The 12603-nt window shown below is 42.9% G+C and overlaps 2 protein-coding genes and 1 pseudogene across 2 annotated transcripts; 2 read left to right on the top strand and 1 right to left on the bottom strand.

Annotated features, from left to right (window-relative positions):
• The first annotated feature begins 186 nt into the window (after positions 1-186).
• On the top strand, positions 187-5135 carry ndufa9a (NADH:ubiquinone oxidoreductase subunit A9a). The gene is made up of 11 exons (XM_029634682.1): positions 187-292; positions 1774-1944; positions 2169-2266; positions 2415-2506; positions 2784-2925; positions 3112-3214; positions 3557-3627; positions 3699-3775; positions 4391-4486; positions 4687-4753; positions 4851-5135. Exons 1-11 carry the CDS (start codon positions 238-240, stop codon positions 5019-5021), a joined length of 1143 nt encoding a protein of 380 aa, XP_029490542.1. The 5' UTR covers positions 187-237; the 3' UTR covers positions 5022-5135.
• A 164-nt stretch (positions 5136-5299) lies between these two features.
• LOC115108974 (RIB43A-like with coiled-coils protein 2) lies at positions 5300-9498 on the top strand. The gene is made up of 8 exons (XM_029633522.2): positions 5300-5334; positions 6343-6365; positions 6656-6727; positions 6923-7234; positions 7327-7445; positions 7728-7955; positions 8212-8369; positions 8644-9498. Exons 1-8 carry the CDS (start codon positions 5300-5302, stop codon positions 8720-8722), a joined length of 1026 nt encoding a protein of 341 aa, XP_029489382.2. The 3' UTR covers positions 8723-9498.
• LOC135564548 (adenosine deaminase 2-A-like) lies at positions 8968-11346 on the bottom strand (annotated as a pseudogene).
• Positions 11347-12603: the final 1257 nt, after the last annotated feature.

The raw sequence follows: 12603 nt of genomic DNA, 5'->3' as shown, positions 1-12603 counted from the left end.
TCTTCAGCCCCTGGCTGGCTGGTAACGTTTCAAAACAGTGATTACATTATAGCAAATGACCGGCAGTTACATTGTCAACACGTTAATTATACAATGTTCAAACAAACATAAAACAAGGTACCTGTACAAACAAGATACATACCTACATGCAGAAATCTATTAACTCCACGAAAAACGCAGAATATAATTTTTCGGTTGATTTGCTTTTGACCGGTCTGTCATACCGTAGCAAGAAACATGGCGGCTGCTGTGCTCGTTAGCCGTCCTGCGAGTGTCCTTCCCAGGTTTTCTAGTGAGTAACACCAAAACATGCCATTTTATATTATAGAAATGTACTGGTAGCTGCACTGTTGAGAGAAAGTGGGAACAATAATGTTTATCCTGAACACATAATTGTTTTTAAGCGACATTGCAACCATCTGTGACCCTGTTTGTGCTGTGACCTAGCTAAGTTAGCTAGGTAACTAACAGGAGCCGGTTAGCTAGCTAACTCTTGCGGACGAATACGACGAACTAGGTAGCGATCTGGTTTCTAGCACCATGTCATATGTAAACCAGTAAAAAGCTATGCTCCTGACAGTCCTGTATATCCATTTTGGCAGTCAAGACCAATTGATAAAGTTATTTGCGTCACTTTCACTGGATTAACACCACGGCCAAACAGTTAGCTAGTTATCTCCCAATTTCCCCATTTGGTTAGCCAACTAGCTAACGTTACCTAGCTAGTTCGTGTAGACAGACCGTGGTTGTCAATATGCATGCCAGGTTATGTCTGCTGTTTACTGTGGTACCTATTTAGTGGACCTTCGTTGTATCCCAGTGACCAATACTAAGGTTAGTTAAAAGTAGCTTTGGGACACAACATCGGGAGTCTGTCTATTGGTTGGGCTCCCTGAGCTGTGTATCATATTCCTGTTGAGTTAGACAGCGGGCTGCCATTAAACCACGCATTTGACTTCCTACCACTGTCTACATAGCAGGAATATGGTGCATTTTGGACAAAAGTTGTATTCAGACTTTTATTTGATAGTGAGGGTCACATTTCACTTTACATCTGGTAAATAGAGTTCCTAGAGATTATACATATGCCTTTGTTGACAGGATTTTTTTGGGGGGGTGTAGCCAGCTATATTCTGGTAGGGTTGTTTTCTGTCGCCACCCACCAGAAGGATTCACAACTCAGGGAGTCCAACAAATACAGACTCCTGATGTTGTGTCCCAAAAGTAGTTAAAATATCTGTTTGTGGCCTCCTGAGAAGCGCAGCGGTCTAAGGCACTACATCGCAGTGCTTGAGGCTACAAATCCTGGTTCAATCCCAGGCTGTGTGACAGCCCAGCATCGTCCAGGTTAGGAGAGGTTTTGGGCGGCCGGGATTTCCTTGTCTCATCGCGCTCGAGACTCCTTATGGCGGGCAAGCTGACTTCGGTCGCCAGCTGGACGGTGTTTCCTCTGACACATTGGTGCGGCTGGCTTCCGGGTTAAGCGAGCAGTGTGTCAAGAAGCAGCGCGGCTTGGCAGGGTCGTGTTTCGGAGAACGCATGTCTCTTGACCTTCGCCTCTTCCGAGTCCGTAGGGGAGTTGCAGCGATGGGACAAGACTAACTACCAATTGGATATGACACATTTCTTGGGGGAAAAAGGGGTCATTTAAAAAAATAAGATCTGTTTGTGATCCCATGCAACACCGCTAACTAGGCCTATGTTTTTGGTTGGTTGACCATTTCTGATTTGGGCAATTTGACTACAGCGTTCTCTGCACTGCTCCCTCTGCAGGTTCCTGCTCCCCTGTGGTGCTGTCAGCCATCCCTTTGACAGTCCAGCAGAGGAAGGTCCACCATGCTGTCATCCCCAGAGGGAAAGGGGGGCGCTCCTCCTCCAGTGGGGTAGCAGCCACAGTCTTCGGAGCCACCGGCTTCCTGGGCAGATATGTTGTCAACCGCCTGGGTAAGTTTCACCATCATCTGTCCCAAAGGCTTCACATGATAACCTTTCAAATGACATAGCAGCTCCTTGGTCTTCTTTTACTTATGTCTTATGTTTCTGTGATTGTGAGGGATGCCTTCATTTGTTTGGTAATGTGCTAATCCTTTTTGGATACACTGTAGTGACTGCATACAAGGGTTTCCTATGGAGCAGTTATGTGTTTGTTGACCTGTCTGGTTTTGCAGGTCGTATGGGTTCTCAGATTGTGATTCCTCACCGGTGTGACCAGTATGACCTCATGTACCTCAGACCCATGGGGGATCTCGGCCAGATCATCTTTATGGTGAGAGAAATGCTATTTATCAGGTGTGACGTCTCAAACCATTTCATTTTGAAATCCCTTCATCTCGTCATCTGTTAGCTAAGTGTTTTTTTTTCTCATGCCAAGTTATGCCATGCCTCATGTTCCCCTTCATCTTACTTTATTTCAGGAGTGGGATGCCAGGAACAAGGATTCTATCAGAGAGGCGTTGGTGCACTCCAATGTGGTTATCAACTTGGTGGGACGAGAGTGGGAGACGAAGTATGGTCCAACTGACTAAACACAGAACATTATTTTAGAGAAATACATTGTTCCTAAAAAAGAACCCACTGGTGATTAACATTCACATAAATAGTTGCTCCGTCACTCCATCAATATATGAATCTCCCTACTTTTAACTACACCAGTGAGGCTTGTCTTACTCCTTAGTGGAGCAAAGGACCTCAACAGTGCTACACTTATTTTACAGCTTTTTGGAAAATGTTTAATGTACTTGGCTGTACTCAGTGTTCTGTTCTTCCTCTTTCTGTGTATAAAGGAACTATCCCTTTGAGGACACCTATGTGAGCATCCCTCAGCAGATTGCCAAGGCCACCAGGGAGGCAGGCATCACAAAGCTGATCCACGTATCTCACCTCAACGCTGACATCCGCAGCCCCTCCAAATACCTTAGGAACAAGGTACTGGCCAATGCAGGGCATGGTTGAACTCTGTGTCATTTGAACATATTTCATTTTAGGTTCATTTTAGGATTTATTTGCCTGATATGCGTAACAATTATGAATATTCAGATGGGTGAAAATCAGTAAAGCTTGACTTTTGGTTTAATATGTCATGATGAAGTCATGTGTGATATTACCTTGCAGGCAGTAGGTGAGATGGCTGTGAGAGAAGAATTCCCTGATGCCATCATCATGAAGCCCGCTGAGATGTTTGGAAGGGAAGACAGATTCTTCAACCATTTTGCCAGTGAGTTAGCAGAGCATAGAGTTCATTTCAGTGTATAAACTGTTCAAAAGTGAAATGATCTTTTATTTGTGACTTGTCAGAATGCTAAGCAGACAGTGTCAATATTTGTGGGATCATGTTAGCATAATTACACAGCCTTTGTTGACTGTATAGGACTGACAACTGTGGAGGGAGCTGTTTGTTGCATGGTTGAACACTTGAATTTGCAGTGTGGCCAAAATAAAGATTTGTTTAAGGTGATCTAACAGCTCCAATTGGTCTTCATGCAATGCTATTATCGTTTAAAACAGGATGAGTTCTCAGTCATTGTTTTGAATTTGTCCCCCCCCCCCCATTGCACAGACATGCGTTGGTTTGGGAGTGCCGTGCCTCTCATCTCCATGGGAAAGAAGACCGTGAAGCAGCCTGTTCATGTGAGTGTGTCTGTCCTCATTATGTCAGCCCTGTGTACTCAACAGACTCACTCTGCTTCTGCTCTTCTCAGGTGGTGGATGTGGCAAAGGCTATCATCAACGCCATCAAAGACCCTGATGCTAATGGCAAGACATATGCACTAGTCGGGTAAGGACTTTGATATGGGCTTGACTTTTGTCTGTTTTGTTAGGGATGTGTCAATTGCATTAATCAGTTCAGGGAATGAAGTAACATTCAATCCGTTGACTAGAAACTGTTCATTATCAATGAATATAAGGTAAACCTAGTATAAGTCATAAACGATTGTTCATCTCATTAATGAGTTGCTCTTTGTGTGCCATTGGTTTGTATCTTGTTCTCATCCAGAGTATGGAACTTTTCTTGAATCTAAAATAAAATAGATTGTGTGTAACGGATGTGAAATAGCTAGCTAGTTAGCGGTGGTCCGCGCTAAATAGCGTTTCAATCGGTGGCGTCACTTGCTCTGAGACCTTGAAGTAGTAGTTCCCCTTGCTCTGCAAGGGCCGCAGCTTTTGTGGAGCGATGGGTAACAATGCTTCGTAGGTGACTGTTGTTGATGTGTGCAGAGGGTCCCTGGTTCGCGCCCGAGTATGGGCGAGGGGACGGTCTAAAGTTATACTGTTACATGTGCAATGGCAATTTCATTCTCACACATGCAGTACATTATTTTTAAAAGGTCAGTAGCAACCAACCTGTTTGTCAGCCATCTTGTTAGATTTATTTTGTTTTTCCATCACACAGACCTAACCGTTATCTCCTTCATGATCTGGTGGAGTATGTATATGCTGTGGCACACAGGCCCTTTGTGCCCTACCCACTCCCACGCCCTCTCTATCAGTGAGTATGCACCTACTGCTGGTTCTGCATGGTAACCTCAATTAGTCTCAGAAGAAAATGTACTGTATAGGCTGTCTGATAAAGAGGTGTGTGCCAAGCTGTTGTTTAGTTGAGGTGGCAAGGAAGCTTGGTTGGTTTGTTTAAATGCAATCCTTTCAGATACTGTAATAAAAATGTCTTACCTTTGTCTCTGGTTTCAGTCTTGTTGCAAGTTTCTTTGCAATGAACCCATTCGAGCCTTGGACAACTCCTGACAAAGTAGATCGGGTAAGAAAAAGCAACATGAACAGCCTTGTAAATTATTTTATTTTACACTAATGTCTTATGATGGATTTGTGTGATGACATTAATATGTTTGTTCTAGTTCCACACCACAGATATGAAGTATCCAGGGCTTCCTGGCTTGGAGGACCTGGGCATCGTCCCTGCCTCCGTAGAGCAGAAGGCCATTGAGGTCCTGCGTCGCCACCGCCGCTTCCGCTTCCTGGAGGCGGAGCTGGCCGATACCAAGCCAGCCAAGACAGTTAACTATTGAGTAGCTTGTCTATCAGCCCGGCACCACTACTATAGCCACAGGCTGATCCTCCTCTACAACTGTGCTGTTTTCTTTTACAAATATTCTGTATATAAATAAATGAGTCTAAAACTATTTTGTTATGACTGTTTTTAGTCTTTAATGGATTCCATGGATCCATGAAAATGACTTTCATTGTGTAGCAAAAAAACACTGTCACCCCACTTTAGCTGAGAGGTGTAGAAAAGTTCTCTACAAGCCAATATGTATCCCATGTACAGTATATTGCATTGGGGCCTATGGAGAGAGTGGAGAACAAAGTGCTGCTGGATATGTAGGGAACTCCCCTTCCAAAACTAACTGTATTTGGTTAGTAGAGATCCTACTGAGTATTTCTCATCCCATTTAAGCTGAGACAGAAGAGTTGTATTCAAGTTAATATGTATTCCATGTACAGTCTTTTACAATGTAATCAAATAAACAAAATGGTCACATGCGCCAAATAGAACAGGTGTAGACTTAACCGTGAAATGCTTACTTATGAGCCCTTTCCAAAAAAATGCAGAGTTAAAAAGTAAGAAAAATGTGCTAAATAGAAAAGGAAATAGTAGGACAAAACAAGGCTATATACAAGGAGTACGAGGTAATACAGTATGTACATGTCGATAGGAGTAACAGTGACAAGGCAATCAGATTGTATAAACAGTAGCAGCAGCATATGTGTGTGTATTGGAGTGTCAGTGTAGTATGTGTGGGTAGAGTGCAGTGAGTGTGCATAGAGCCAGTTCCCCAAAAATATTGCATTGTGGGCAGAGTGAAAAACAGCAGCAGGCCCCTCAAACAAAACATATTTGCTCAGTAGAGACCCTACTGAGTATTTCAAGTACCTCATGGTAAGCTATGCCAGAGCACAAAGTCTAGCCCCCCTACTGAGTATTTCAAGTACCTCATGGTAAGCTATACCAGAGCACAAAGTCTAGCCCCCCCCTTTACTTCTGCTACTCGTATCTATGTATAGTCACTTTAATAACTCTACCTACATATTACCTCAATTACGTCGACTAACCGGTGCCCCCGCACATTGACTCTTTGCCTGTGCCCCTTGTATATAACCTCGCTATTGTTATTTTACTGCTGCTCTTTAATTATGTTACTTTTTTTGTTGGTATTCTTCTTAAAACTGCATTGTTGGTTAAGGGCTTGTAAGTAAGCATTTCGCTGTAAGGTCTACCTACACCTGTTGAATTTGGCGCACGTGACAAATAACATTTGATTTGATTCATTACCATACAAAGGAAACGTCATTCGTGTCGCTGGCAGAATTACTAGTCTGACCCAGAAGACCCGAACGTATCCGGAAGAAAGGTATCCTAGCAACGAATATGTTGGCGGAGTTCTTTCGGCCCATTGTCCTTTGATTCTAACTGCAGCGAGACAGTACGGGAAAATGTACAATATATAATTTCTTTCGAACCGCATTGCTGCGGATAGTTTGGAGAGGAGGCGCAATAGAGAGACGCAACGTCAAGATAGGATTTTCAATGCTAAAGTTAGAACAATTAGGGTAAATTACTGCAACTTTGTAACCGTCTGTGACATCTGTCCATTCATGTTAGTTGTAAAGCCATTTTGTCACAATTTTCTCTTACTGACAGATAAAGTGGCTCTTGAATCCCAAGTGAATGAAAGAAAGAAAAAAGAAGAGGCAGTGTCACTAAAAGCATATGGTAAGTGCAATAAAATACAGTATGGGCAGACGTTTTTATATCTGGCAAAAACACAAAGGCCTAAGGTGTTTCAATTCAATGTGATGATTGATAGGCCTATAATAGAGCTCTATAAGCTTCTATTCATGAGATTCAATGGAATTCAGTTTAGTAGCTAGTGTCATAGGCTATGTCTGTGGAATGCATGCCCTCTAGCTGCAGAAGTGGTGTGTAACGACAAGGCCGCCTGTCTACTTAAACAACGCCAACTCAAGGAAGAGCGTCTGCTGCAGGGAGCCATAGAGGACTTCTGGCTGAACTTCCAGCCGCGGTGTAGCCGGCGTGAGTATGACTTAAACAACCCGGACAAAGTTATGAATCAGGACGGGATCCAGATGCTGCCGGGGCTTGTGGGTGAGGACCCAGACAGCCAGGGGAGGCTGAAGAAGCAGCAGGAGCAGCTCAGAGAGTGGTCCGTCCAGCAGCAACATGAGCTGGCCACAGCACGACACCAGCAGAGACTGGAAGGTAGGAAACAACTCAACACAAACTGGCCTGTCGCTAGACTCTCATACATTCACACTGCCTCATCTCAAACACTCTCTGCCTCCCCATTGCAGAGCAGCAGTATGACCAGGACAGAGTGGACCTGGACATCCAAGCTCTTCAGCTCCAGAAGATCGAGGAAGAAAGGAGGAGATCTGCAGCCCTGGCTACAAAGGATTTCAATCTGGCAAAGGTGAGTCATTATACTTTACCTGATGCTTAACCAGGTGTGGTTGTCAAACTGGAAAAGGTGCGTTATTAGGATTGGTAGTAGTGTAGCCTTCTCTAACCAGGTTAGCAAATCATGTTTGCTTTCTTAAATACATTATCGGGCCTCCAACACAATTAGATAAATCAAAGACTAGCTGGTCAGTTTATACAGTGTAAGCATGTGGCGGTCATTCCTGTTTTTTGTATGTAGTGGAATAGGACATCCTTCTGTCAAAATATGTTTACTGTGTGACATTGTTTGTAGGCAGCAGAGAATGCAGAGAAGCAGTGGAAAAAGTGGCAGCAGGAGAAGGAGGACAACAGGACAGACATCCTAAATCAGCTTCAGGGGGAGCTGCTGAGTAAGAGCCAGGAGCAGGGCATCAGTGTGCTGGGTCTACCCCACCTCAGGGCTGACAGTTGCAAGGGCCTCACAAACGAGCAGCTGCAGCACGTCATCGACTGCCATCAGCAACGGATAGAGGAGAAGAGTGTACATCTGCCACATCTATCTGTCTGTCTCTTTTGCCTGTTTTGGGATGTCTGCGTTGAGCAGTCAAAGATATTTTCATTTGACAATTTAACACTTCTAGAGGGAATGGGGTGGATAGCAACAACCATGAATGCAGACCAGGTTTTGGATCAATTCCAGTTCAATTCAGGAATGAAAATGAAATTCCAATTCTTATTTTTTCTCATCGAGAAGCATCGAATGGAATGAAACTCTCTCTTCATGTTTGGTTGTGCAGGCTGAGCAGCAGAAGGAGGAGCTCCACCATGACCGATTCTGTGTGACCTCAGCTCGCACCGCCCTACTACTGGAGAGACGGCAGGCCCGCATTAACAAGCAGCTCCGACGCACCCTGGATAGCGCCAATGCACAGCTGTCTGAGGCCCACCGTGAACAGTAAGAAGCTTTCCACATGCATTAGGTTTAGACACATGGACACACTTGTACACCGTTTGTTGTTTTCAGTTCATTCATGTACAGTATCATTCACATGCTTGATGTCAGCCATTTTATTTTGAATTGTGAATTAAATTGAGCAGAAGAAACTGTCACCAAAAGGATTAGCACAGTTAATGGACGGAACACATCATCAACAACAACGTGCTGACCTGCCCATCAATAGATGACATACACTATCAAATGCCAAATGCATTTTTTCTTCTCTTTCCAGGAAAAAGTACTTGGATAATGTGTACACTAACATCCCAGATGACAGTTATTTCTCCCAGTTCAACACCAGCAGTCGATAAAGTTTAACAGGGTCGTGCACTATTGGAGAGATACATTTATTGTCTATGGAAATAATAAATGATTTGATCACAGCAAAGAAAGTATAATAGTAATAATCTGATGTTTTCTTTCAATTTACTCAATGTTTTCACTACTTACCAAATACAATCAAAACTCTTCATAGAGAATTGTGTGTCCATGCTTAAGGCTGCCTACTGTTCTACATTAATTTTTCATAATGTGTATGTGCCTAATCAGAATGCTAAAGTGTGTACCTTGTTAAAATAGGTATAATGAATGAATTGTAGCTCATTTCCAGACTAAATCTGAAAAAGAAAAAACATGACCATGTTCTCCATTAAATCCCATAACAAAATCATGTTTGCTTTCTTAAATACATTATCGGCCTCCAATACAATTAAATAAATCAAAGACTAGCTAGTCAGTTTATACAGTGTAAGCATTTTCACACAGTGCACCTTATGCCACTATTACCATATAGAGCCTCCCTGAATTCGCAATTAAAATGCAAATACAATCTTCCGCAACAGAAGAAAAAAAATTGTCAAATGCCTTTGTATGAAAACAAACAGTGTCCTTTCATGACTATTTGACTAGTGAATTTCACTCCTGTCAACTCTTGTCAGGGGCCTCCATTTTGTGGGAACTGACAGCACTGTGGAGTGTTATACAAACCACATCCACTGGAGGGCGATATGAGCTTGTTCTCTTTTTCTTCTCAAACATAATTTGCCAAACTGTCTGAAGCTCTGTATTCATATGAAATAATGTTTCAATAACAACTGAATCCTTTCCCTTGTACTAATTGTGTCCATTTGTCATTTGGGAACACCATGCCAAATATCCTTCCCTTCATATGGTAACACTTATGGGGCACAAGCAACAGGCTCAAGGTCTGAGGTGATGCCACTGTCACAGTCAGCGTCCAAATGACCACTCCTCTGCCCCAGGCCTCTCCCCAAGCAGGTCTCCATCGTGAGTTCTCTGAGACAAATGTTTCCTATTTTCTCTGCCACAAGGTCAAGACTTTCTCCTTCAGCTGTGGAGACAGAGCTATACCTGGAACATAGACATAGAAAACATTTAGTCAGAATTCTTACTCTATCATACCATGACATAAATGGTTGCAGGTGACTAAGCTAGTCCAGGATATTCCACCAATGTTGTACGATGCTTGGCCTCACCTGATGGAGTTCATAGCCAGTTCCTTGAGAGTTTCTATGTGAGAGTTTGGGAAACCCTGCGGCCCTTCCAACACCTTTAACACCACCCCTCTCTTCCTAGAGAACTCCTTGGCCACTGGGTGGCACAGCAAGGAAAAGCTGTGGCTGGTGGAAGACAGGGTTGAACAGTAGAGCATCCAGCAGGCTCCCATTCATATCAGTGCCGTATTCATCTGCGAATGACAGTGAGGTCAATCAATGTCATCAATGTAGACGATAGTAATCACTCATCTGTGCTGAACAAAATTCATTCTCAACACAAAATACTACAAGGGATCTATTGGCTTATACTGTAATTACATGAGTTTAGACTTAGTATGAACACTTCAGATGAAGAGTAAGGGTTCATGTGCTCACCAGTTTATCCTGCATGGAAGTAGGGATGGTTGACTCTTCTCTCGCCTGGCAGAGACAAAGCCTCCTTGAAGTACCAGAGGGGTCTTCCACCTAATACCAGAAGAAAACATCAGACACGTCAACAACATATACCTATTTAGTAATACATCTAGTAATGAAAGTAATTCATAAATGAAGTTCATATAAATCATAATTTTTTCCCTAAAAGAGATTAGACAATTTTGAGGAGTCTTGTGACTAACGATGTACCTACATAGTCACCTGTGCCCAGTGAAGAGGACCCGAGCTCCCAGGAAGTCTGGGTGTTCTGGCACAAACTGCCTGGTCTCGTCCTGATAGGTCTTGATAGGTCGCACTGTCATGTGTGCTCCCATCCAGCTTGTATGTCTGTGCATCAGTAATAAACATGTAAGAATTACACAGTGTATTTTATGTGACAATGCAGTTTGGTTACAAGTTGAAAATGATTGGTCAACTCAATCTATTCTGTGTTTGGAATGATTCTAACAACGTAGTCACAACTAAAGTCATAACATGGCTCGAAAAATATACATGCATCTGTGTGTGTGTATTGTTCACATCTGGAAGCAATGACCTCAGCTCAGGCCCTTATAGTACGTGCTTGAATATAGTAGTGTAGGTGACTAGTCCCCAAGACAAAATGAAGGCCTGCTCAAACCTCTTCCAAATGACGTCTTGGCTGGGGTATGCAGTCTCTGGATCTTCAGTGGAGGACCAGATTAAATGAAGAGTGCATGAAATAGGAAATACAAAATCAATTGTGTATGTATTCCACCAGGGAGATGCTTGTGTGATGTAGACATAGTATGACCATGACATATAAATTACAAAAAATACATTACTTGACCAAAAGTATGTGGACACCTGCTCGTCGAACATCTCATTCCAAAATCATTGGCATTAATATGGAGCTGGTCCCCCTTTGATGCTATAACAGCCTCCACTCTTCTGGGAAGGCTTTCCACTAGATGTTGGAACATTGCTATGGGGACTTTCTTCCATTCAGGTGCAAAAAGTCTGAGTTTAAGAGTCTCTTTTCCAAGCTTAAAAGGACAAACATTCATGCTGTCAATCCAGCATGACTTCTGCGGCGTTCAAAACAACTGAAAACTTGGAACTGGAAAACTAAGACTTAAGTGAGTTCAAGACAACTAGCTCCGACTGGGAAAATGTGTTTTTGAACAGTCAACCAACTCGGAATTCCAAGTCAGGAACTCAGGCCTCCTTCTAGAGTGCCGACCTGAAGATCACTGATGTCATGATTCAACCTTGTTTTATTCTGAGTTCTAAGTTGTCTTGAAAGCACCATAAAACCAGAGAATGCCAGGCTTTGATGACAAAGTTCGATGACAAAATTTGCCCACAAGTACCGCCGCACCACCTTCCTTTTCAAGTGAGCACAGCACAACAAGGTGAGTCCAACAATGTCTTGTATGCTGCTGCATAAATGATGTAATATGCCAGGGAGATATGTATACTGTAGATAAGTAATACTAAGTGTATGTTGTGTAGTAGGCTGTTAGTAGCCCATGTGCCTCACCCTAAAATATGGTCCCTTTCATACCGTTGAAGTCGGAAGTTTACATACACCTTAGCCAAATACATTTAAACTCAGTTTTTCCCTATTCCTGACATTTAAACCTAGTACAAATTCTCTGTCTTAGGTCAGTTAGTATCACCACTTTATTTTAAGAATGTGAAATGTCAGAATAATAGTAGAGAATGATTTATTTCAGCTTTTATTTCTTTCATCACATTCCCAGTGGGCCAGATGTTTACATACACTCAATTAGTATTTGGTAGCATTGCTTATAAATGGCTTAACTTGGGTCAAACGTTTCGGGTAGCCTTCCACAAGCTTCCCACAATAAGTTGGGTGAATTTTGGCCCATTTCTCCTGACAGAGCTGGTGTAACTGAGTCAGGTTTGTAGGCCTCCTTGCTCACACACGCTTTTTCAGTTCTGCCCACATTTTCTATAGGATTGAGATCAGGGCTTTGTGATGGCCACTCCAAAATACCTTGACTTTGTTGTCCTTAAGCCATTTTGCCACAACTTTGGAAGTATGCTTGGGGTCATTGTCCATTTGGAAGACCCATTTGCGACCAAGCTGCACCCCCACAACATGATACTGCCACCCCCGTGCTTCACAGTTGAGATCGTGTCTTCAGCTTGCAAGCCTCCCCCTTTTTCCTCCAAACATAACGATGTTCATTATGGCCAAACAGTTTTTTTTCTGCAATAAGTACAATCTTTGTCTCCATGTGCAGTTGCAAACT

This window comes from Oncorhynchus nerka, linkage group LG25 (genome assembly GCF_034236695.1).
Source record: "Oncorhynchus nerka isolate Pitt River linkage group LG25, Oner_Uvic_2.0, whole genome shotgun sequence".
In the NCBI taxonomy this organism is placed as follows: domain Eukaryota; kingdom Metazoa; phylum Chordata; class Actinopteri; order Salmoniformes; family Salmonidae; genus Oncorhynchus; species Oncorhynchus nerka.
This window is presented reverse-complemented; position numbering and strand designations above follow the sequence as displayed.